General features: G+C 28.0%; 2 protein-coding genes across 5 annotated transcripts in view; one reads left to right on the forward strand and one right to left on the reverse strand.

Moving 5' to 3' along the window:
- Positions 1-4,401: 4,401 nt before the first annotated feature.
- On the reverse strand, positions 4,402-27,510 carry LOC129989142 (DNA-binding protein P3A2-like). Of its 3 annotated transcripts, none has more exons than XM_056097473.1 (12): positions 26,583-26,790; positions 23,613-23,712; positions 21,147-21,319; positions 20,925-21,030; positions 19,973-20,099; positions 19,709-19,858; positions 17,802-17,960; positions 17,115-17,279; positions 16,834-16,983; positions 12,642-12,828; positions 9,240-9,513; positions 4,402-7,185 (listed from the first exon to the last, which is right to left on the reverse strand). In XM_056097473.1, the coding sequence occupies exons 1-11, from the start codon at positions 26,599-26,601 to the stop codon at positions 9,284-9,286; spliced, it is 1,566 nt and encodes a 521-aa protein (XP_055953448.1). In that variant the 5' UTR covers positions 26,602-26,790; the 3' UTR covers positions 4,402-7,185; positions 9,240-9,283. The 3 variants fall into 3 exon arrangements, with proteins under 3 accessions (XP_055953448.1, XP_055953449.1, XP_055953447.1); XM_056097474.1 differs by lacking the exon at positions 26,583-26,790 and adding an exon at positions 27,393-27,510 and having other exon boundaries at positions 4,403-7,185; positions 20,916-21,030; XM_056097472.1 differs by having other exon boundaries at positions 4,403-7,185; positions 20,916-21,030.
- LOC129989143 (5-demethoxyubiquinone hydroxylase, mitochondrial-like) overlaps positions 26,972-27,533 on the forward strand; it is a 40,225-nt gene continuing 39,663 nt past the window's right edge. The window contains exon 1 of one of the 2 annotated variants that reach the window (XM_056097477.1): positions 26,972-27,085. The gene's annotated coding sequence lies outside the window, so the exon portion shown is untranslated. The remainder of the gene's footprint in view (positions 27,086-27,533) is intronic. The other variant, XM_056097478.1, reaches the window with a different exon arrangement.

Genomic DNA, 27,533 nt, shown 5'->3' on the forward strand with positions numbered 1-27,533 from the left:
ACAACTTCCGGACAGGAGTGAACACTTTTGTCTAGTGGCTATGTTACTCGGCTATGAACCCTAACGTTGCGAGTTCGAATCTCAAACTTGCACATTGGTGACCCTGGTTCTGAATAACCGCATCCTTCATTCAGCTGTCGTGGCTCCATCTACCGGCAGCAACCACTCACACACGCTCGCCGTCACTCGCCATAACGCTTGGCGCGATAAACTCTACCGACTTACTGGTGGGGGACTATTGTGGTGGTAACATCTTAAGCCAGATAACAACTTCCGGACAGGAGTGTACACTTTTGTCTAGTGGCTATGTTACTCGGCTATGAACCCTAACGTTGCGAGTTCGAATCTCAAACTTGCACAAGTTCTTCGTTTTTTTTTTTTTTTTTTTTTTTTTTTTTTTTTTTTTTTTTTTCTTTCTCTATACAATGATTCTCCCATCCGACCCAAAGATGTTAAGCTTACTTTCATCTGCAAATAAGACAGGATTCCAATAGCTCTTTGGCTGGTTTATCAAAGATTTGGCATATTTAAGCCTAGCAATTCTGTTCTTCTTACAAAGAATTTTCTTCGTGCAGAGCGGCCATGTATACCGGCATTCCGAAGAATTCTACGAATAGTTTCACAGGAAATAGAAGTTCCATTTGATTCATTATATTGTGAAGTGAACTTTATTGCACTCAGACGTGGATTTTTTAGAAATTTACTCACAATATTTCTTTGACTTCTAGCTGACAGAATTTGAGGGCGACCATTACGAGGCTTGTTTGCAATCCTTTTTCCCTCTCTGTAACGTTTTATTATGCTTTGCACCGTTGAATGAGGTAGATTAGTTATAGTTGCAATGCCTCTAATTGATTTTCCAGCTTTAAAATGAAATATAATTAATTTTCGTACGTCTAAACTCGTTTCTTTACGAATGCGCGTCATATCTAAGAATAAAGTAAATAGAATAAATAATTGTGATACTAAATACTGAAATCAAACGATTTTAGTGTATTTTTCAATTAGAAGAAAAATAAGCCGCAAAAGATATTTTTATGATGAATTTAAATAAATAATGTTTGGATGTACGAAGACTTTTGTGTTCTAATTTTGTGACATTTTTTATTTATTTATTTTTTAGAACAATACTACTTGATTTTTTATAAAAATATTTGTTTAGTTTTATTAAGAACTATTTAAAGATGCTAATTAAAAAAAACCAACTAATAAAATGCTTTATTAAGAAGTATAGAACACAATTTCTGCAAATTTCTTTAGTGTACGAACACTTTTGGGAGCCACTGTACATTTTCAATGATATTTTTCTTTTGTTTGCGTCTTTATTAATGCATTATTTAATTTGTGGAATAAATTTTATGAGCATAATTATTTAAAGATTGAATTCTTTTCAAACATTTTATAGTCTAACATATCAAGATATATTTTGTATTATATTTCGAATACCTTGAATTATATTTTGAACTCTCAACTTCATAGCTGGATAAGTTAACGGCTGTTTGTTCGAATCATATTTTGATAATACATTTCAATATCTTTTCTGTTTTGGACATTGGTTACGCATAAAAAGTACATACGCAATAAAAGTACAGTGTAAGAATTAGAGATGCATAATCCACGAATTTGAATAACAAATAATTTTGATATTGTTATTTTTAAATATTTGTTCCAAATATCTATTATTTCAATCATATTATTAATTAAAAATTATTAATTAGTATTAAACATAAAATTTATTAATTATAATTAATTTACTAATTTAAGTAACGTGTGATTGAATTAATTTATCTATTTCAGCTTACTTCTTAAATTTGATTTTTTTTCTAAACTATTTATTTAACTTCCTTACTGGAGTAAACCATTTTCCGAAAAATTTGAATTAAAAGTGTATCACTTCTTTAAAATGCTTACTGTAGTTCTATATTCTAAAAATAGATGGCGTCAGCAATAAACAGAATATATGCAGTCATGTCACAAGCAATTAAAAATTATCTTTTTGGAATAGTGCATCATCAAATGCGATTATCGGAGAGTCAAGGTCACTCCCATGAAGTGGAGCGGTTACTTCACACTTTCCAGTGAAGTCACCGCTCCGATAAATTCAGTAATATGCAATTCAATGATATGATAATTCCAAGAATAACCGTTTCGTCCACTTTTCAACCCATTCGCAGATCGTATCGATTGTTACTTAATATCGTGTTCCAAGACCTATAATCGAAATATCACCAGAAAAACCGTATCAAGGATTTGAATCACAGCCCTGTTTGAAAAGTATTGATCTGGTATTTGTGACTTTTTGACATTGGTTACGTAATAACCGCTCGTAAAATATTCGTCATCCCTACCACTGTACTGGTAGTTTATATACTGCGTTGCACATTTCAAGAATTTATTAGAGAAAATGTTCAAGTATATAAACTTTTCATATTTTAGCATAAATTGTATACAAATTAAATGTAGGAAATATAAACAAAACATTAACTGAAATCGAAGGCCTAATTCGCAAGAAAATTGGCTCAAAATGATTTTATTTGTCGCTGATAAATGATTACATAGATATGAAAAAGTAACCCTTGGATAAGAATCAAAACTTAAAAGTTTTCAGGTTTTTGAAAAAGTTCTCACTAGATATTTACCTTCCTCATTTAATTACGATAAAAGAGAGCTAGGTCTAAGCTATAAAATGTTTGAACGGAACTCAATATTAATATAATTATTCTCGTAAAATTTGTTCCAGTTAAAAACGGACTTTCTCATCATCAGGTTATTATTATTATTTTTCTTTCTTCCGAAAATTTTTAACTCAATAAATACTCGAATAAGAGATATTCTCAGACTAACTAGCAAATGTAGAATTTGCTCAATTGAGATGCATTGCATGTATGCATAAATTGCTGTATTAAATATTTTGATTGTCTTATCAATTGCTACACTAATTCCTTGCTCTTAATATAGTATTTCTGCAGATGATTTAATTTCCCACAACACTAAATTTTCCCAGAAAGCATAATGTCAAAAGCTGGATATTAAAGAATAAAACTTCCAGAACAGTGATTTCCGAAATTAAGAACACATCTAAGGGTAGTAAACAAAAATATCAAATATTTTATCTGTGCAATTTTTATGCCTAAATAACAAATTGTTTGAATCACAAAACCGAATATATCTTTTTATTAGTTTAAAAAACAAAAGAAAAAAAGGTACTACATACACTTTTCATATAATAATGCATTCAAAAAAGTGATATAATTTGAAAATTTTGCTGACTCTTGAAAACTGTTTTTAAATAGCCTATAATTTTAATATTGTAGTTTTCAGTGATATTGGTACAAAAATTTACATTACATATTAAATTATGAAAGGAATTGCATATTAAACTAAACAATAAAAGAAGTATAGATATTTTAATATATATATATTATTCGATTAGAAACTGAATTTTAGACATTATATTTTATTCTTTAATATGCCCAAATATTTTATTTTATAACCGATTTCATTAAGAAAAATATATGATCTATTTTTTTCAGATACATTTCCACAAAAGAACTGAAATACTTTCTTTTAGTTTCAGTTCATGCATATATTTCTATAAAATATATCACCACTAATAATATGAGAAATAAATCAAATTTTTTACTGAAAATTATTTTTTCTTTGAAATTGCTGAAAAACAAATCTTACGAGATTTAAAGAAAAAATAATTTTCAGCAATTTCAATCTGTTTTTGTTGATTTATTATGGAAACATTCTCCCTGTTGTTGTAGAGGTCAAAATTTTGCAAAGGGATTTTTTCTTCTTTTTTTAAAATAATCCTGAAACAATTATTTTATTCATATAATGATCTTGTTCTCACAAATTTTTGTGATATGTTCAATCTTCAAAAAATTTCATTGGCATTTTCTGAATGCAATTATATATCTTGAATTTTGTCTGCTTTTAAATAGATAAAAACCTTTTAATCTATTAGTTCCTCTGCCTTACAAAAATTGCCATTCAAAATATTTATTATAAAAAAACTTTATTTCATTTACCAAGAGAAATTTATTTGAAAATTCTCAATTAAAAATTTACAATTTTAATTAAATTCATAGTGTATTTAAATATTACTGAATTCATGAATTATAAAACTGCACATATCTACTTAAATACTTCAAAGAATTAAAGTTTATATTGTTAGTTTTGATTCTAACAAAATGGATAGCTATTTCAAGCCCAGAATTATTTACATCAATCTATATTCCAGTATTTCACTAGCAATTTGCTGGGTAATATATCTACTGCTTCATAGTACACTCTTTTACTAATTTTTTTTAAATACTTCACACTGAAAATCTACTTAAAAAATTAAGCTGCAATTTTATTTATTTAATCAGATTTTGTTCAATGTCCTTCATCATGCAACACATCTACACAGTTTCAATAATATTTTATTATTTTTGATAAGATGATTTATTACAGGCTACAGACACAAAATCATATTTTCATAACAATTTCACATAAATTAAATCTCACACATTCTAATAATATATATACACTAAGATCTATGACTACACTGCTTGTAGTATTGTCAAGAATAACTGTACACTTTTATACAGTTGAAACTTTTAAAAAGTTCCTTTTGTGTAGATTTTAAGAATGTGAGAAAAAAAAAATACTCTGGGCAAAACTCTCAAAGGAAACAAGAAATCACAATACATTTACCCATGTATCATTTCTTTAAAGTTGAATGTACAAATAAACAATAGGAAATTTAAGAATATTATTCAATGCCCATCAAATACAGTAACCGTACAAAAGAACAGTTTGCATAGATATGTATTTCAAATTGAATGACATTCACCAAAAAATTGTTTCAAAATGAGCACGATTTCCCTTAAAATAACTTCATAAGGAAATTATGAAAAGTAAATATTAATTTACAACATGTCCCATAAAATTATAGGCAAGCATTGTTTCTAAATATTTTATAAAATTTAAAGGGACGGTGGTCAGCACACCTAACTCTTGCTGATGAAGATAAGTTATGTATTATATTTATGATGAGTAAAAATGATAAATGATATTGCATCCGAGTTTTAACAGTTCTCCACCTTCACCTACAAGAATAAGAATTATTGCAAGAATTGTCAATATTAATTTTTCACCGAAAATAATAAAAAAGTAAAGAAATTCATTCAACATTCCTGGATGAAAAAACTAAGTAATTATATATAGTTAATAAAAAAAAAATAAAGTTAAAAATCATGCAAATGTAGTGAACACGAAAAAATGTTGATTAAGTTTGGTATTAATGCTTTAAGATTAATATACAGTTCATTGAAAGATAACTTCAAAATTTAGAAAAAGCTTAAAATATAAATAATGTTTATTTTATATAATATCAATTATTATAATGAAAAGCATTACTTAAGCTATAAGTACTGTAAAGTACATGAAATGGAGTTTGCATTCAAACACATTCCAAATTCAATGACCTTTTTTACAATGAAACAGAAGATTATTTAAAGAGAAAATTGAATAATCCACTTGGTTAAAAATATACTAAACACCAGATTCCAAAAATGACAAATAGATTATAACTTCAAAATGAGCTGCCTTTGAATCAATCTTTTTACTGATTTCATATTTATCGCCTTTATGGACATATCAAAATAAATAATACCCTACAATGCATCAACTCAAAATCATATTTTTTTTAATCACTGAATAATCAATCGGCAATATATTTTAAAATACAGAAAACAATTACTGCATTTATCAAGCTACAAATGATATTTTAATATTTGATAAAAAACTAATACAAAAAAAAAACTGCTATGACTTCATTGCATTCGATCCATTAATTACATAAGCATCAAAACATTCAAGTTTGTACTGTACTACAGAATGATTAGCAGGTATTTTATCTCACTGAAATTCGTTTTCAAGACAAGATTTTGTTTTTAGTGCCAAAAATCAACACATAAAAATGATGCAAAATCAACAAATGCAATGAAAGTGGCACACATTTATGCGATACAATACAGTTTTTACAGGAAACGACTAGAATAAACCTAATGCTTTAAATACATCAGATACTTATAAAAACAAAACGTCTACAAACTCTATAAAACTGCAACAAAGATTGCAATCAACAGAACTTGAAACTATCACAGTTCGAAAAAAAATGGCAGTATGCAATGGATATATATATATAAAAAATTGCATCTAAAAATGCGATTCATAGTCAGAAAAAACAGTCAATAAAAAAAATTAATATAATAAAATATTTATTTGGTCATAACTTTTTAAAAGTCCAAATTACATTCTTTGTTGTTTTTTAAACTAAACAAACGTAAATATAACAGACCTATGAAACTAAGATTAATATCACAAATGATAAGCAGTTCACCTTTCAAAAACCACACAATTCTTCAATTTGAAGATTAATAATATAGTTTTGTTCACTAAATTTTTTTTTTGAAATTTATTTAATTACAAACCATTACACATCATCAAAACAAAAGAATATTAAAAAACAGTGTCAATCCAAAAAGCACTGAAGGCACATTTAATATTGCACAGATTTGAAAAGCATTATCTTAAAAGACTAAACATGGGATAGTAACAAGAGGTTTAACAAAATTTACTGAAAAAAAAAAAAAATGTAAATTTTGAGTTTCAATGCTTATGAAAAATTAACTCCATAAATGATAAATTGTGCAACTGCCATTTTATTACAACTGAGGATACTGAAACAAATCCTTTAAACAACAAGGATATAGTTTTTTAAAATTACGTTACAATAACCGAGATCAATTAACTTCTAAAAACTCTTGAAAACAATAACAAAGTAAATTAAATCTTATGATACAAATATTTCCAATATTTAAATTAGACATATATACAAAGGTTTTACATTCAGTTGGAATATAAAAATGACTCCCAAAAGGTGAACACCATGGAAATACACAGCTACAAAGTTCACATACAAATGTTTTTCCCATTTGGATGATTTAACAGCATGGTCTTAAAAAATCACAGTACTGAAACATGCATACAGCAAATACTGAAGAGACAAGTTTTGTACAATATGAAACAAAAGTATGTACAGCATGAAAAAAAAAAAAAAAAAGAAAAAAAAAAGATCACAAATCGAAAAAGATGACTATGCAATGTTATTTCCACAAATTCTTGCCTCTAAAAAGAAAAAAAAAATTAAATGAATAAGACAGAAAAGTAAATTAATCTATAATACAGCAAATTTCACTTTGTTAAAATTATAAAAGATTGACTTCCTTTTATATCCAGCTTTTTGCCCATTAACTTAAATGAATTTTATCTTATACATGAAAGAATTTTATTTAAACATGCTTACAGAGGTTTTTTTCTTCTTCTTTGAAAGCCTTTGTTAGCTAGCTATGCACACAAAAGATGCTCATAAAACTGAGGAAATAAAATCCTATTGTTGATACAGTAGACTTTAGATTTTATTTGGGATCTCTCTCAAAGAAGGAGGGTAGCCAGAGATGACTGATTATATATCTAAAGATCATAAGCCTTCAGATGAAATAAAAATTAGTGAAATTGGTACAAATTGGAAAATTTTGTAGTGACTATTTTCCCCTAACAGATATAGTGAAAAATTTCTGACTAGACAGCTCCATACCTAGAGATACATGCAAGTTGATTGAAATAAACATTATAAAAATATATAAATTCTATTAAAAAAGGACACTTTAAAAAAGGAAACTTTAAATAAAGTTTATCAAATGATAGGTTATCAGGATTCCACAGGCATATCATTTATAAATATGAAATGTCTACTGAAATAATGAAGCATGAATGTTACACAATCTTGAATTATAATAAATAGATAAAAAATTTTGCAGAATTAAAAAATTAAAAGAAATTTAAAATGAATTATTACCATATTGTTTAAGGTTAAAAAAAAAAAGTAACTAAATTGATCAATAGAAGAATCTCATAGTGTTCTCTCTAGTCATAAAATTCAGCCAGAGAATGAAGTTCATTTTCTCTAGAAAAGAGCAGGCAAATGATCACTGATAATGTATCTAGTCATCACAAACTTTCACAGGAAATTAAAATATTTGAAATCAATTTATTGGTTGGGGGTGGAGGACTATAATCGTTGACTTTCACAATTACTTTACATATTTTTAATGCTTTTAAAAATCCAAATATAAATCAATTACTTTAAGTATCATGTACTTAATAATTCAAGGATAAACCACTAACATATGCTATATAATATGCCATTATGCAGTCATTTAAATAGTATCCAAATATCATCCTTAAAGTAACCATTATGTTATTTTTTTTACTTTCCGCTCATTATCAATATTCTGCAAAATGAAGGACTGTTTTTAAAATTTCATTAATTCTAATGGAAGCTTTTCTTTATTCACAAGAATGCAGAAATGTGCTATGTTCCTGTATTATGGTTGCTTAAAACTTTTGACAAATTAAAGTTTTCACTGCCTATAATAATCAATTCCTTAAAAGCAATGTACTTAAGCATATTAAATGCTTAAGATTTCTAAATTTTTGTATTTCAAAAAATAATTATGAGAGCATATTGTTCCTTAAAAATTAATAACATTTTTATATAAATATATATTTTATGTTTCACCATCATATTTTCTTTATAATATATAAATATAATATAGTAAAATATAATTATAGTTTATATTTTAACCATTTCAAGATGTAAATACAATCTATATTTCTAATTATTCTTAAATAAGTAAGATTAAAGAAAGGCTTGGACATTCCAATAATTTTCTTCACTCGTTTTGTGAAAACATAATCCACATCTCTAAATATATATCAAAATTAAAAAGAACATATTCTGTTGAGAGAAATAAAACCAGAGAAACGATCATTTTGTTAGATAATTAAAAGAACTTTTTCATACACAGAAAAATTTATTATATTTAAGATAAAAAGTGCTAACACATAAACCTAGACCCTAACATGATTATAACTGCTACCTCAATAAAGAACAATTAGTTTAACTAAATTACTCTTAAAAATTAAATTTATCCATTGATTCTAAATGAACCTATTTGCAAGAATAAGTTTAAACAAAATACATCAAAAATAAAATATGCACAGTATTACTTTTAGAACACAATATTTCATCAAAATACTCATTCATAGCATTCAGTTCATAATATATGTAAACTGAATAATCAATATATTACAAAATGAAATCTAAAGAAAAAGAATACCTTTTGGTGATGAAACATTCAAGACTATGATGAATATTGAGGTATTAACTCTGTTCTGAAACTTGTGCAGAAGAAGACGTAACAGCTGTTAGTACATTGACATTTTCTGATGTCGAGGTAACATTTACTGGAGACTCTGAATTGGATTCTGTGACTATGGGGGCCATTGCAACCTGAATGCCATGAGCTTGGACATCAGTCAGTTGACTAATGTTAGCTACAACTGTTTGATACATGGACACAGGAATGGATACCATGCCGGACACAGGGAAAGCTAAAATATATTAAAATAATAAACAAATGATGAACATTTTATAAAAATGCTACAAAGCATGAAAAACAAAATTTAATTGTGATATTAATCTACATTATATTCTTTTAATAGTCCAATTGGAATCTAAATATAGCCAAGAATGTTAACAAAAATTCCAAATTTTAAAAAACTTTCGTTTTTCTTCAATAATTTAGGAAATTTTGAGATAGAACCCATTTTTGTACCATTCTAAAAATTCAATTGTATTGAAATTAGTTAATGATATTGTAAAAAGCAACCATTTAAATATGTATTATACTAAAAATCTTAAGTCGATACATAAAGTTAGAATAATATTTAGATATGAAATTTATTATTAAAACACATACGCAAACATAAAAAGATTCATTTATAAATATAACATTCTCACAATTCTTGGTTAAAATGAAAGCAAGTTTAGAGATGTTCAAAATTTAAAACCTTGCAATCTCCCCACAATTATATGCAGGAGCAAAGAAAAACAAATAATGAAAAGAATTATGCTGAAGAAGATGTAACTGCTGTTAGAACATAAACACATTATTATAACAGATTAAATAGCATAAAACAACAATATGATGCAAAAATTACTGAAAATGCTCCAAAAGGTAGATAATAGGATTTAGAGCTACCAAACTGTATAATTCCTTTAAGAAATATGCCCAAAGAAATTTTTTCCAAAATTTTATTTAAAAGTAAATTGATATGTTCATATTTTTCTCCAATAACAGAGGATTTTGCAATATATTTTTTTTTTGTATCACTAAAATTTTAAATTCTTTTTGACAATATTGATATTATTTCAATAAAATTTTTTCACTAACCAAATACTTGTTTTAAACTATTTAAATGAATTCATATGAAAACAAAGACAAATTAAACATAAAATATAATAACACTACAATATTTCACGCCAGGGGTGGCGAACCTTTATGGATCAACGAGCCATTTTTTTCTAAAGAAATGTTCAATGATTTATAGACGTGGCGTCAAATACTTTTGACTTGCGATTGAGAAAATAACAAAATTAAATACTAACAACTCAAAACTCTTTCTTTACTACAAAAAAATATTTTGCACTGCATAGTAGTAAATGTTTTAATTATGCTTCTGTTGCAGATTAGATAAGATATAACTTAAATTAGGATTGTAAGGTTTACTTTTAGCAGCATGCATGCTGAATGGGAGTCATCTGCCAAACGGTTTCCAAGCGAGTCTTTAATGTTATTCATCTCTATAAATAATGACTCACAGACATAAGTACATGAAAATATGGTTAAAATAGCATGAGCCAGCTTCTTCACACAGTTAAATGTGTCTGGAATTAATTCCATGTTTCCAAAATTTCATTACTCTCATTTTTACTTATATTGTTTGTTAATATTTCTATTTCAACTTTTCTTCTCTTCTCTTTCAATAAATTTTTAAATCCATATTGATCTAGACTGGAAATCAATGAGTTGCATTTCAAACTGATTTTCAATTCCCAAAAAATTGAATAGAGTTTAGTTTATCGAATGAGTACATAAGTACATTGAGGGGTACATAATAAACTCCCAATAATACTTTGAACTGTGAAAATCTCGCTGAAAATTTCTTCATTGAAGAATGAATTACGGAAATAAATTCATCAATAACTTTTTCATCGTCTAGTTTCTCGTATACATCAAAATTTGATATATAATATTGATATTTTTTTCAAGTTTGTAGTTTCTTGCAATAATATCGTTTCTGAAAACATGCAATTTAGCAATAAAAATGCAAATGAGATCCATCACGATGACAATTGTTTTATTTGTGCCTTGAAGTTTTATGTTCAATTCATTGAAATGTTGGTATATGTCTGTAAATAATATTAATTTTGAAAGTCACATAATATCCAACAACTGAAAGTATTGATCAATCTCCACCCCATCTTGCAGAAACAGTCCGATTTCTTTCAAGCAGTCAACAAACCTTTCAAGTACGTTCCCGCGGGTCAACCAGCGAATATTATTTTATATTAGTAAGTCATTATACACCGAGTTGACTTCACCAACAAACTTTCGTTTATTTACAATATGAAGTTGACTATTTTTGTGACTAACGCCATTACATTATCAAAAGACGTTAAACCACTCTTAGCATACAAGGCTTGTTAGTGAATAATGTACTGAAATTCTAGAATTGAATGTCCTACGTCTATTTGAAATAAACTAATGTAACCTTTTTTACTTGCCCACCATATTTGGTGCACCATCAGTTGTTACTGAAACTATTCTTTTCAAATCAATTTCTTTCTTCAGCATACAAATTTTCAACATCTTTATAAATATCCGTGCCCTTTGTAGTTGTTAACAATGATTGTTATTGCAATTAATTCTTCCTTAATGATGTTTTCTACAAAATATCGAGCAAAAATAGCTAAATGTGCAGATTTAGTAACATCAGTACTTTCGTCAAGACATAGTGACATAAAAGGAGCGGAGTAAAGCCATGTGTTACATTTCCAGCCAGTTTTGAGATTCTTTTATTGTGTTTCTTGATAGAGGAATATCTTTGATACACTGAATTATCTTACCTTTATTATCAAAACCCTCAAAAGCTAACCAGGCTTCATTCAGAAATTCTCCCTCTTGAAAAGGCTTACTATGCCGATCAATGACATTTGCAGCCAAGTAATTTGCTGCGCATATGTGACAATTTTTGCTAACATATTTAATCATTGACTTCAATTGTTTATTTTTGTCTTATTATTGCACTTGCAGGGAATGGGAATATGGAATGCACCACGACCGATTACTCGCGTTTGTTCGAATTACTTCATAGTGAACTTTGTTATTTTGAATTAAAAGGCAAACCGCTCCCCACCCCCTTCCAATGCAAAATAAAAATGAAAATTTTAAGATTCTTTTCAATTTTAAGAAGATCTGTTTCAAGCAACTGATCAATAAATAACTTTGCAGCAATGTATATCTTTTCATTGACTTTATATTTACTTCTGATAATTATCTGCTAAATAATTCATACAATTTGAACCTAAAACAGTCCACACGGTTAGCACTTTTTAAAACCGATTATTTAAAGCTTTGCATTAATCAGCAATGTTATATTTAGAAAAAAATATTTACCACTCTGAGTTCCATCTTCACCAGTGAGAATTATCTGGCCATCGGGATTAATTGTAGCTTCAGTCAAGGTAGCGACAGCTTGAGCTCCACCTTCTCCATTAAGATCAATGCTTATTGGAGTCACAGTTTGTCCATTGACTTGATGAGTTCCGGCTGTTAACTCGCCATCAGCATTAGAACTCAACACCTAAGAAATAAAAATTTATTATGTCCCAAAACCATATTTCTTAATTCCCTAGTGACTGTTGCTGCCATATTTTTGAACATGATTTAATAAAAAATTTAGCATTAATACTAAGTTTTGTTGCACTTTCTAAATATCAATGTTATTTATATCTTTGATAATATCTTCTGATGTTTATCTTTCCAATAATGAGTTCTACGGCATTATTAAAGTTATAATTACAGTACAGTTCCCAGGTATTTAATATGAGTTTTATGAAAAATATTTTTGAAAAGAAATAAACTGGCTCCAAAATCTTGATACTGATTACTACAAAAAAAATCAATTAAGAGATGCAATATTCATCATGTTATAAAATGACTGCAAATTTATACATAATCAGATTGGTATTTCTTCCTTATATTAGTCATTATAATCAAGAAATGTAATCAAGCTATTCAGTAAATAATCCAGACATCAATTAAAATCAGCACTCTAGACTATATTCACATCACAGAAACACATTAAATCCCTTTTATATAACTAGTACTATTTCCTCATTCAAGAGTTACTATAATATTTCAAAAATTAATACATATTCAATAATATTAATTTGATACATATACTATAAAATATGCAGATTAAATACAGAAATGAAAATAATAGCAATAGAAAATCTACATAAAATCGTCGTCTACATAATCTACTACTTCGTCTTAATTTTTCATCTCCTGTAACAATCCAAATGATTGATTTCCCTCTCTAAATATTGCTCATAAAGTATAAAAAAGATTTCAAGACAATTACACATTTATATTACAGTGCAATATCTCTTCAGGCTGAAAACTGTTTTGAAGTTCACAGATCTAAATGGTTGTATTACATTTCATGATGTAAACAGATATTTAAGTTGCCATTCACAATGTTTAAAGAGTAACGCAGAGTTTAACAACATTATTGATGTTAAAAATTCTAAAACGCAATAGAATTTCTGACAATAAAAAAAATAAGTCTTGCACGATATAAGGATTTTGCTTACTTGGACCAATTAAATATAAACGAAATAGAAATTTTTTTAATAGCAATTCTCGTGACAGTTAAATATTTAATTTTTCATTAACAAAAAGTACAAAAATAATTCATCACCAGTAACCCAGGATATATCAGCTAGTATGTACTACATACAATAAAAACAGTAAAACAACAGTAGTAAAAAAACATAATTGGAAGGTTTTTTTCTTTATACTGTTTGAGTAGAAGTAATTGAAAAATATTTTAATCAGGTATAAAATAGCAAAATCTGACAAAAAAAAAAAAAAAAAAAAAAAAAAAAACACTTCTCATAATTACAGGATTCTTTTCATTACAAATCAATTTGCTACTTATAACCAGAGAATTTCACAAGCATTCTAAATGAGCTATATATGTATTTTTCTAACTGAATCAGAATATAGCAATTCCGTTCATCATAATCACTTGAGGTGTCAGGCTGTTTCATCATTTCCAGTTCAAATAATTTCACATATAACACTTTAAGCAGAAATAATTCGGAATCTTGCAATTTCGTGCATTAGAAGTGACATGAGGCGTCAGCATGTTTAATCATTTTCAGTACACACAAATGTTAAAATATTAATCTATTTTAACCTTATAGGATATGCATACCAGTTAACTATGGTATACAGTGACCAGTAGTATGAGGAATTCATCCAATTTCTTTGCTTTTACCATTCTATTTAATGCAATGGTACTGCAAGCTGTATAATAAGATGTAACTGCAAGATTTAAACATGTTAGGAAAAATATCATTTCATATGCATGCATATATATACCTGCATGTTTAAAATGCATGGATGTTGCCTGTTTTATAATGATGCATAGTTTTTAATTTTGAAAAATAATTTAAACAATTTTTTATTACAAGACAATTTGCCTTTTGGTTTAGATAATCATGAAAATGGAGGGGGAAGAAAAAAAAAAAAAAACCAACAAAATAAAATTCTGCTATCTTTTCCAACGTTTTTTGAAATTAACTAATTCCCAGCTAACTTGGATGGATGCTTCATTCCTAAAAATGTCAACATTCATGTAGAAGCATTGAAATAGCAAAAGGAAAACCTCTTTGATAACAGGAAGATATTCAAATTAGACTTAAGATAACGAATGTGGCATAAAAATTAAAAAGCTCTCATAATTGCAGGATTCTTTTCATTTGATATCAATTTGTTATTTGTAATCACAGAGCATTTTAAATTATTTCTAGATCCATTTACTAACTGAATCAGAATATAGCAATTCTGTTCATCAGATTCACTTGAGGTGTCAGGCTATTTCATCATTTTCAGTTCAAATAATTTCACATACAACTCTTTGGGCAGAAATAATTCTTAAACGAAACAGAATCTTGCAATTTTGTACATTAGAAATTGCATAAGGTGTCGGTATGTTTCAGCACGAAAACATACGTAAAAATATTAATTTATTTTAACCTTAAGGCATATGCATATTTGAGAATTATATACACCATACTGTTGGCACACTGACAAACAATATAAAAGATTCATTCATTTCCTTGCATTTGTCATTCCAAAGTTGCACGTTTTTACATCATAAGCACTTTTTAAGATGAAATATGCATTATGTGAACAATATCCAGGACCTAGAGAACTACCAGAAAATGATTGTTGTCTGATAGTACAAGGGACTCGTCTTTACTATTCCTGCTTCATATCCCAATTAGAACATCAGTTCTAAAAAGTAAGTGTCAGCAGGGATCAAAATATATTTAATTTTTCTATTGTACAAAAAGTATTTATAGACATTCCATTATTACTTGTAATATTTGTCTTTTTAAAATTTGGAATCAGAATTGAAGTTATTCTAACTTTTCCCAACTGCCCATGAATAAAATAAATTTCACCGAAGTCAGACCTAACAGCATCGGAAATACTATACATAAATTAACAAGATTACAAGTATTAAGGAATTTAGAATTACTTCTTAATATTATCATTTTCTCATAAATCTATCAGTGAAAAAATAAATTAATATAAGATGACTATAATATCCAAGTCCAATTCAAAATAGTTTTCAGGATATATGATTGAATGCAAAAATCTGGAAAGTTAGATGTGTGCTACCCAGATCTTCATTCTGAAATTTCATTTGAATTTAGAATTCTTTTATTGGCTAAGCTAAAAACTTAACTAACTTTAGAACAAGAAAGATGCAGAATAGAGGAATCCCATATCTATGAGGAAGGGAGGGGGACTCAAGTTCCACTAATGATAAAGATTAAACAGATAATTGATTACCAAGGAAACCATTTATTGTTTTTCAATAATGTTAATGGACATTAATCCTTTTCATGAATTTTATTCTAATGCACATATCTAAAACCTGCAATTATTTAAGGCTATACTTGAATTTAAAAAGCGATGTGTATTAAAATAAAGAATTTATTTAGTGAAGCTTAATGGAACAGTAGACTTTGAAATAAGCAACAAAATTAGATTTATATATCTTTGAAATGTTCCAGATGTCTTAATTTTTGAAGAAATTAAATGAAATTGATAATAAAAATTTCAGTCAAACATTAAAAGAAAATGGGGTATGTATTTTATGTTTCGAGTTTTTTTTGTTTTTTTTTAGCTCATTAAAGATCAATTTCTAAAGCATTTAATTGGAATAACAAAAATTATATTTTATTTTGTTCCAAATAAATTTATATTGGGTAATAAGAAAAAAATTAAAAATTATATATCTTAATGTTTTAAAAATATATTTTGTTTTAAAATGCTTTTTAAAAAATTTGATGTATTTATATTTTAATACATATAACATTTCATAAACCCTTAATAATACCTAAAAGTGCCTAACAGTCCTGTCCTTCCCATTAAACATTTGAGATGAAATTTATATATATATATATATATAATCCCCATTTTCCAAATTAGAATAAAAACAATATTCAAATCATATGAAATAAAATCAATCCTTTGGAAATTATACATATAAAAAAAAACTTACAGTTCTAAGCTGAGCTTGCGTACCGTCCGATAATGTAACAACAGCATTGTTAGGATCAACTTGTATGAGAGAAACTGTTCCATCAGGGTTGCTTATTGTCTGCACCATTGTCGGATAAGCATGTGTCGTTAATGGTTGAGCATACAAAGTCTACAGAAATAAAAATCCTTAGTAAAATTTTTTCAATATATATATTTTTTAATTTTCCCAAACAAAGTAAAATTAAATTATTATAAACTTAAAAAAAAAAAAAAAAAAAAAAAAAATTAGAGAAGACTTACACCCTGAGTCCCAGTTAGCGATTCAATAGCTGATGCTTGAGCTTGAATTGCAGCTTTGGTTTTTTCTTTATCATCTTCATTTGTAAAGGCCGGAAGAAGATCTTCTCGCCCATGATATTTATAACAATTAATTACAATTTGCCTCAAGGCATGTGTCCAAGAAACCTAATTAAGATAGGATTTATAGATTAGAAAAATACAACTTTAAGACTTTTTCCATCTACATACCAGCAACTAAAATATGCAAAAAATACAACTGTATATAAATAAACTTGTCATTTTTCATCATTTTAAAGGGCTTACAGAAAAAATAGGTATGGTACACAAAGTAGCAGAAATGAACAAGTGTTTAATGATAAGCATCTTGCTGTATAAATATTAGCATGTACATTTGAGATCGGTTTTAACAATGAAGCCGCAAAAGAAATCTAGGTAAGCAAGCAAGGAGAAAAACCTCATAAATTTTCAAATAAAAAAAATCAAAATGAAGTGAAAAAGTCATGCTATAGTAAATTCATGGCTACATTCAAAAGCCTACATATAAACTGTACAAAGGAGGATAAATCATTTATACTCATTTCAAAATTCTTACTTAATGACTGAAAATAGAGTTAAATAATACCATAATAAACCAGAGAAATTGCAAGTTGATTACTTTAAATACAACACACACACAAAAAAAATAACCTTTTGTTTATCTTCGTCTGTACGTGCGTCGCTTCTCACATTAGCCCAAGGCAGCTCTTTTGGCCACCATGCAGGCCTTGTAGATTCTCTACCCCAACCAGGTTTGCCCCTCCCAGTAGAATACTTTAACATCAACGGAATAAATGTGCGTAGTTGAGCCTAGGAGAAAGAATATATTTAATCTTAACATACGATACACATTAAGATGAAAAATGTTACTAAAATTCAATTTATGTGTTAAGGATCCAAATCATCATTTCATCAATTTAACAATAAAATTATTTTTTAAAGTTACAATTAGAATTAAATGTGAACACTACAACGTATTTGATGTTACAGCCTAAACAGTTAATTAAGCCCTCGCATAATATATGTACTTTTCTATTAAACATCTATGTATTCAAAGGTGAAAGATTGCCTAAACATTTTAAATGCTTTTCCCTTCTCTTTAAATTTAACAAAATCTATAAATAAATAAAACCTCTATTAACAGTTAATAGATAATAACCATCAGCTAATAACTTGAAATTAATATATCATGCATACAATAAATACATATTTCTTGCACTATAATGTGCTCAAATTAATACAAAATAAAACCAGGAGAAAATTTCTAAAAGTTTAAAATGGAAATATGTACACAAAACCAAATTTTAAAGAATATTCTAAAACAACATGCACAATTTATTTATACAAGAGCAAATAGTACATTTAAAAATGTAATAGCACAAACTCAAAAATATTACAAGATGCCTGCAAAAATAAGCATTCTACAATGATAAATTTAGATTTTAACAAGCTAATTCTGAGCCAATATATATATATAAAAATTATTCATTTACTGGATTAGACTTGACAGCACTATAGTTAAATTTTTATAATTTTATGACATACAATGGATTTAAAAATTTTTAGTTGCCAAGATATTTATTGACTATTTACATTATGCTAATAAATATTATTTCACAATACTCCTTAAATTACATATAAATGAAGTATTCCAAAACTGATCAACAGATTTTGAAGCTAATAATATAAAAATTAAAAGATACTAGTCTAAATTGGATGATTATACATAAATATATATAAAAAAAAACCATTATTGCAAATGAAAAGAAACTACCTTACAATAAGTTATCTCCAAAACAAATTGCAAAATACCCTTAATTAAAAAAATTTTATCTGCAATGAAAAAGTGCATAATTGGAAACCTATCGAGTTGCAACTGTGCAATAAATATTAAAAATAGTACGTTATATTTGATGTTATGCCGTATAATTAATTTCTTCCTGATCCGATACACCTAATGGAACATGCCATTTGGTGATGAAGCATTCCTTCCTATTAAAACTCTTTCAGTATATAATTTATTTAATAAGCTGCTGCTTCACACCTCACTATAATATTTTGTTCCCTAATATATTGTTGGCTTATTTCCCACACCTAAAAAAATGCTCATTGTAAAGGATCAATTAGTTTTATTATAATCAATTCAGTAATGCTTATATGATTCTATATAGCCTAAATAATTTAACAGGTGTCTGGTCACGTGTTGTGTTCGAGAATCTACTGTATTGTGGAAGTTATTTTAGATACTACTTGAAAACATTATGGTACACGTGTAATGAACATTATTAAAAGAAAGATGCTACATCTGAAATTGCATTGCATATAATGGAAATAAATTATTACCATGCAATAGCAAAACTTCATGCTAGAATACACAATTGCATTTCGGAAAGAATGTTTTTAGGCTCTCTTTTATACCTAATTAAACCATTTATTAAAACAAATCTATTGATTGGAAAGTTTATTTAAACATCCATTTACAGAAACTTTCATAGAAGTTATAAATCAGAATCTGAATCCCTCAAGCACCTAACATTCAAGAAATAAAAGCAAATTACTTGAGTCATTTTTTCGACTGGCGTTGGTATACCATCGATAACCAACGGTGGCAATTCGTGCAATGTTGGGTCATCTTGTGTCTGTGGAGGTGCCTGCTGAGCTAAAGCAGATTCTAATTCTTGCATTATTACATTTTTGCAGTTTCTCACCTATAAAGAAAGAAAAAAAAATGAAATGTATACAAAAACAAAAATTTTATGAGATTACTTTCCTAACGTGAAAAGTGACAAGCATTAAAAATATTAAATAAAAATCTAACATACCACATTTTCCAACGGATGTGCACCAAATACTTTAAAATTATTTTGGGGTTTGCCAGGCGTCACAACAAGAACTACAGCCTGTTGACCCACTCGGATAGTATACTCGTCAATTGTAGCTTTCAGCTTCCTGCAAACAAGAGCCTTTACTTCAAAATAAGAAAAGAAAAGAGGAAATTGTTGAAATATTTTTTAAACATTGATAAGCAAATGCTATAGTTCTATCCTAGCAGATCTGTTTCAATAATACATGGCACCCTTTTATAAGAAATCAATTGCTACTGAGAATGTTTAATAGTAAATAGCCTAATTTCTAAATATAAGATCTTCTGCATGTAATTATAAATATTGCAGCAAGTGCCATTATGGCGAAAGATAAGCCGTTACACTAAATATTACATTTGAACACAATTTAAGCAACAAGCAATATCCTACACGATGAAATTTGTTTAGTTTCTTCGAGCTCTTTCAATAAAAAACCTCTCTTATTAATCAGAAATGTGCTTTAACCTATTGTCAAGTAGCACTGCCATGAACTATTGCATAAAATATACAAGTTTTTTTCTCTATAAAAACAGATATTTTATTTGAATTAAAGCAATATTGAAAAAAAAAAAAAAAAAAAAAAGCGTAAATTCTGAGTAATTCTACAAAATAGTTCTGGTTAAAGAATACTGCAAATGTTTTCAAAATTCAGATTAATTCACAATTTAGACTAACTATTCTATTCATATTTTGTAAAAATAATTAAATGATCTTTTATACATTCCCATATTAAAATGTTAGAGATAAAATATTTGAGCAAATGAGTAATAACAAAAATATTAGTATTTCAGCAAAAAAATGTCAATTCGAATAAATAAAGCTTCTTCCTAAGCTGACTTAGAATTTGAAAGTTGAGTTGAAAAGAATTTTCTGCTGCTTTTAAGCCTATTCAAAGTAGTACCTTAATAACCTTGTTTGTTGACGTTTCCGAATTGAAGGATTTGTTTCGAATGAATGAGGTCGCTTTCTCTTTTTGGCAGTAGCAATAGCAGCTGCAGCAGCCATCCCAATTGGCCCTACAAGTTGAAAAATACAAATTTAGAGAATTAATAAAATCATAAACTAAAAATTAAAAATTTAGTTATCTTTACCTTTTAGTTATCAAGCTAAAAAACAAAATAGTTATCTTTACCTGCAGCAGCAAGTTGTGCAGTGACATCTGCAACATTGGATGAGCTAAGCAGATCCGAGTCATCAAATGTTGGACTATCCAAAGAGGAAGAAGGATCACTCATATCATCCGGGATGATAGAGTGATTAACTGTTGAGGTCACATCTGTGCTGATGGCAGACCCCGTACTCATACTAAAAATAATTATTATATATATATATTTTTAAATAACTGATGACAAATATAAATAAAAGAAAAAGAAACATTAAAAATTTAATTTATGTCTACCATAAAATTTATTTAAATTAACCTCTTAAAGTATGTCCCAAGCGTATTGTACTGACTTAACAAAGCCCGTAAGGCAAAAACAAAGACATTAGTTCCTCAAAACAATCCTCTCTTACAACTCTGCATAACAACCTTAATATGGAAAATAAATTTCATTATTACCCTCTTCCACAGACTGGACCTCAAACTCATATCTCTAACGAAGCCTCTAAGTTAGATTATAAATAATAGTTGAATTGTGTCAAAATACTTAAATTCACATAGTTACACTAGCATCAAAACATTTTATTCAAATCAATAAGTTTTTTTTTAAACCATTAGGATGCTACAGAGACATTGACCTACTTGCATCCTTTAAGTTTAAAATGTATACAATATTTATTATTCTAACATTACAAAATAGACCTCTACCGAGATTATTACTAATTTTAGACAAATATAAAGTGATTGTGTATTTTCTAAACGAAACTGGTAAATATGATAAGCAAAACATTAATGTATGCCTATCAAGACAACACCTCTTGCCAAATGTCTTTGATTATAGTGGTTGTTTAAAAAAACAGGTTGTTCAAGGTTGGCTTGCAAATCTGGTAAAAAAAAAAAAAAAAAATTTCCCTGGGTGTTTGCTGTGTATGAGCAGTAGAGGCAACATGCAAATAGCACTCATGTGCTAGTTACAATAAAATAATATCCTCCTACTTCTATCAGCAAGAATAAACAAAACAACGGGAAGTAAGCAAGAAAGAGAAAAAAGTTACTGCTTAAAAACTGTTTTCAATCTTCATTACTGCTTAAAATTTTACAAGACAAATCTATATGCTGGACAAAAAAATACATTGCTTATGTTCTGAAATTTGTCTAAGTCATTCAAAATTAACCTCTTCGGAACCAGCGTGTCGTAAATGCATTCCCTACAGACATTTCTCATAGCCAGCCATACCAACTGTGCATTACTACAAGATGAGCATCGACAGGTGATACATATGTGCATTTTAATCTGGAACAATTTTTAAACACCACTAGAAGGCTCCTTGTTACCTTTTGAAATGAATAGTTTTAGCAACCTGACCTTCAGATTATTCATAAGCATTTCTTTTCAATACATTATTATTAACTAGAACTTTTATATTTCTTAATTCAAAGAAAAAGGCAATAGCAAAAAAATTTAACTTTCAAAATAAGTTATATAACAGAGGTAGGCATAAAATGTATCGCGATCAACTGGTGGACTGCCAAAACATTTTGGGGTGACCGCCTTTACTAAGATCTAAGCTATAAGTAACATCGATGAAAAATTTCAAAAATATTTCTGATGAGCTGTTTAAAAATGAAGGTTCATTAAACAAAGAGAAATATTACACAAACAAAGAGAAACATAATGAAATAATAAAACTTCACTATGAACTCGAGAGATGTTTTCAAGAATTTAATAGACTAGAACAAACAGATACATTCATGTGTTACCCATTTGTCAATGCTAACGTGTAAAAAAATAACTAAAAATATAAATTATATGTTCTTTTTATCTCTCGAGGAAAACAAAGTTTTTTTTCTTCCAAAATGGATTATAATTTTAAAAATGCAGTTCAGAACCTAGGAATAACTTTTGGAATCTAAGTATCTTAAAAAAAAAGTACCTTTAAAGTATCCCAATTTAAAAAACAGTTGCATATTATTCAACACCGTTCTTTGGCTCTATCTACATTTGTGAATTTGCATTTTCAATTATGAATACAATTAAGACAACATCTGCTGTATCAGAGATGGTCATTTAGAATCCAGTGCAAAATTAGCAATTATATACCGAGATATTCACAGCATGCAGAGAGACTACTAACTATAAGAACTAACTTTAGATGAATTTATTTTTTACCATCTTGAACTGTTTGACATTAAATGCATCATTTCATATTATTATACTTGTAGTTATGTAAGTAAGTATACAATCCAGACTTATTATTTAATTTTTAAATATTTTACATTTTTTTTCTTTTTTTTTTTTTAGCTCACCACACTTACGCCACTGGGGGTGGACCACAACACCATGAAAAAAATTAAGTAACCTGTACCCTAGAAAGGTCTGAACACCTGTTATACAATATAATAACTTTAAAAAATCACTATCAAATAGCATATGTCTTGAATTAAACATTTGTCTTAGCCAATATATAAACATTAGGTTAGTAATAGTTAACTCACCGACTAAACAAAAAAACTTTGTCTCTTGGCAAATTTTCCAATTGTTTGGCAGTAAGGAGTACCTTAGTCTCGGTGCCATCCCCCTCGAAAGACATGTCACCTGCAATAAATAACATACTACTTAGTTCATCCATAAAAATATCGAACTGTACAAATTATATTTTCAAATATATAAGAAAAGGGAAATTTTAAGTTACACATTATCAACAATCATCACTTTAAAAAATTTAAAACTTCACCCAAAGAATTAAAGGGGGCATAAAGTCTTTTAAAGAAATCTTATTGAGTCTTTTAATCTAATCTTATCAACTCTAATTTCACAATATTGATTTAAGAAAACCACCTCATGGGAAAAAAAAAAAGTGATAAATAAAATAGAAATAACCTTTAACTAATAATAGAATAGAACGTTGTTATACCAAAAAGATAATGGATTACAAGAAGAATATACGATACAGAAAAAGACTTCAATTCCAGCAATTACAATTCAATTTTTTTAAGCATACTGTCAATAAGAAAACTTTTTAGCAACTAATCAATCATTAATGCAATTTTCCTATAATATGTTAGATGAAGGAAAGGCAGGTTATATGTTAAAAACTTTTTCAACGAATTAAGGTCAGAACATTGTATTTTAAGCAAAAATAAAACAAAAAATTGTTATAAAAAGAGTTTTGAAAATAACGACAACAAAAAACCACTTGATAAAAATTTTGAAGTTTATAAAAAAAAATTTTTTTTAAAAAAGATCAACATACACTAAGAAATATATCTCAAAAAAAAAAAAAAAAAAATTAAAAATCTCAATGTCAAAAATACATTATGTAGCAGCAAATTAACATATTCAAAATTAACATCAGATATAAATGGAAATATCTTGGCATGCACAAAACTTTTTCCTTAGTTACTTAACTCATCTGAATTTACGTACATAAAAAGAATTACATCTTCATAAACAAATCAAAATTGAGTTAAAAATGCATATTCTAATGTCAAATGTTTTGTTTTTAAATGTGGTTTGATCAAAACCTCACAATTTTAACTTAGCCCTGATACAATTTAGTATACTACTGCTAATAAGTACTACTAATAATACATCCTTTTAGCATAAAGATAAGTTCACACTTGGAGAGTTACAAGATAGCAGTATAATCAAATATGCACAAAAGGAACATTGCACATATGCAGATGGAGCAAACAATAGCAAGTACTTGTCACCATAGAGGTTTTGTGCATACTTGGTCTTATTGGATAAATTGTAGCTAGTTGGGCTCAGATCCCGTATACGGCCTCCGCCAAATTGGCGAGAAATTTAGCGATAAACGGTAAATTCAGTCTGCCGTCATTGGCATATGTACTTCTGCAATGCAAACCCTATTTAACTTCATTTTATTAGGGTCTGGTGCAATGTACAGTAGTAGTAAAAGGACTTCACATGAAAAAAAAAATAACCATACCAGAGATTATGATTTTGATTAGGTTAATACAATATTTTGAAGCTATATCTAAGGCTATCAATGTTAGATCTAAAAACATTAAAATGTATATACAAAAACAATTATCAGGAATAACAGCTATTAAAATACATGAATATAATTCTATTAAATTATAAATTTGTCTCTTTTCAAGAAGATTCATATATCACAAGAATATAAAACATAATCAGTATAATATGATTTATTAACTCATGAACAATGCAAAGTTCCCTTTATAAAAAGAATACGAATGAAACAAAAGAAGGACTTGCGGTTAACTACATCTCATAATAGAGTGATAATGCAAGAATACAATCAAACATATAACAAAATAGCAATGGATATCAATCCTTTTAATTCTTAAGTCAGTGGGAATTACGATAATATTTTATTCAACATATGTAATGAAATTTGTAAGATGAATATAAAATTGTAGTTTCCTAATGCTTATCTTACAGAAATAGCTTTCGAGATCTTTGTTTTTGATTGCAAATAACATAACAAACTGCTATGTTTTTTTCTCCTTTAATTTTCATAACATAATTTTAGAATGTAGTATAAACAATCTTCAGTCTACAAAAGTAGGAATTAATAATAACCAAATAAGAAATTTTAATATTTTCCCTTTGAGTGAATCAGTCTAAAATATTTACAACTTCGATAATAAAACTACATGCCAAATTTCAGCTTAATTAAAGAATATGGTATAATTCCAAATCTTTTAAAAAAGAAACTGCCAAATATAACCTAACTATTCTTTAGTTAAAACAAATTTCCTATTATCCCCTATTTGAATCAACCACTTGAAAGATGTTCTGCAGATGAATTACACATGAAGTTTGAAGTTAACATTTCATCTCCTTCCAAAAAAAAAAAAAAAAAAAAATTGGGAAGTTATGAAATATGGAGTCATGAAAATTCTAAAATTAAATATTTTGACAAATATAATAAGCAAAAGTAAAAATGTAGTGTTGCAAATAAATTTTTTTAATCATTACAATTTGTGCAGATAAATATCTGCTATGAAAACTTATGTGTATTAAAATTTTATATTTACTACTAAAATAGTCACCAAAGAAAAAATATTAATGAAACGAAACAACTTAAAATCAAAAGAAGGCTACATTCTTCATCGATTTTATTGGAACCAATTTAACAAATATAGAATAATTTTAAAAATAACTTTTTAAAGAATTCTTTAGTCTTATTTTAATTTTAACAAATTCCATGAAAACGGCTTTATTTTCCATTCCACGGCTAAGCTTAAAATTGACATTGTGAAATAAATCAATAAATTTATTAGAATTCAGACGAATATAGGAAAGTAATAAGATTTCAATCGTTCTTTTTATTACCTCCCACATTCATTCACAATATTTTATTGTGATCACAGGAAACGAATTTAACAACCAGCAAAAGTGGTAGTAATGTGAAAACAAGCATAAACGTCAATACATGAGATTACACCATATATAAGGAAGTACATGCAATTTACCTTGTAATTGGATCATCATTGTAGTTTCTTTTAAGATATCTTGGCCTTTATACTTTTTGAATCAAAATATACATTTGTTCGAGAGATGGTAATGGTTTTAACCATCTTTCTTAAAACACAGAAAATGCCGGTTTTTCAATCGTAGATTAACGAAATTCAATATCGATCGACAACACATATCTACGTAGACGGCTAAACCTAAGCTTGAAGCGCTTGCTATGCCTACTTCCACGGTCATTTTGGAAAGTTTGGTGGGGAAAGAAAATGAAAACGCGATACACACAGAATAAAGGAAATTAAAATCCTCTTGTCCAACAAACGCCCACTTTTCGGCTTTACAGCTGAGCTTTTATTTATGATGTTAAATCGGAAAACTGAGCACCTCCATTGAGCAGTATATGTGTGCGTCTGCGCCAAATTCCCTTGCTAGTTCACTCCTCCTTGGTGGAAGTAAGAGGTCAGCTTTCCTCGGAGCCACAAGATTTTTCTAAGTTTAACACATGGTAGGTACTTCTTATAAGCTACATTTCTTCTTGGATATACATCTGTTAAACTTATACATAATAAATGATGTTTCTTCGTTCAAAGCGATCTTTTAAAAGCACATTATAATACGCCTATCCTCCTTACTTCGTCTAGCGCCATTTTGCTTTCTGCGACTGCGCTGTAGCATATTGAAAGTGAGATTCATCTATGTTTATTGTAACGTATTGTGAAATACGTTTTGATAAAATAGTGAATATTAGAGATATAAAGCCACATTTTGGGTTTTTTCCACTACATAAAACAGTTGTAAAGAGTAAAACTTACCTTAAAAACGTTAGAAATTCACTGAGTCGTCATGCGCGCGTCAGTCAAAAAGATTTTAGTCTGAGCAGGTAATGGCATGGCGTAAGCCGTGTTTTCAACCTTGCAGCTGTAAATTTCGACCAAGGCAGCCGATCGATAGCA

The sequence above is a fragment of the Argiope bruennichi genome, chromosome 10, assembly GCF_947563725.1.
Source record: "Argiope bruennichi chromosome 10, qqArgBrue1.1, whole genome shotgun sequence".
Lineage (NCBI taxonomy): Eukaryota > Metazoa > Arthropoda > Arachnida > Araneae > Araneidae > Argiope > Argiope bruennichi.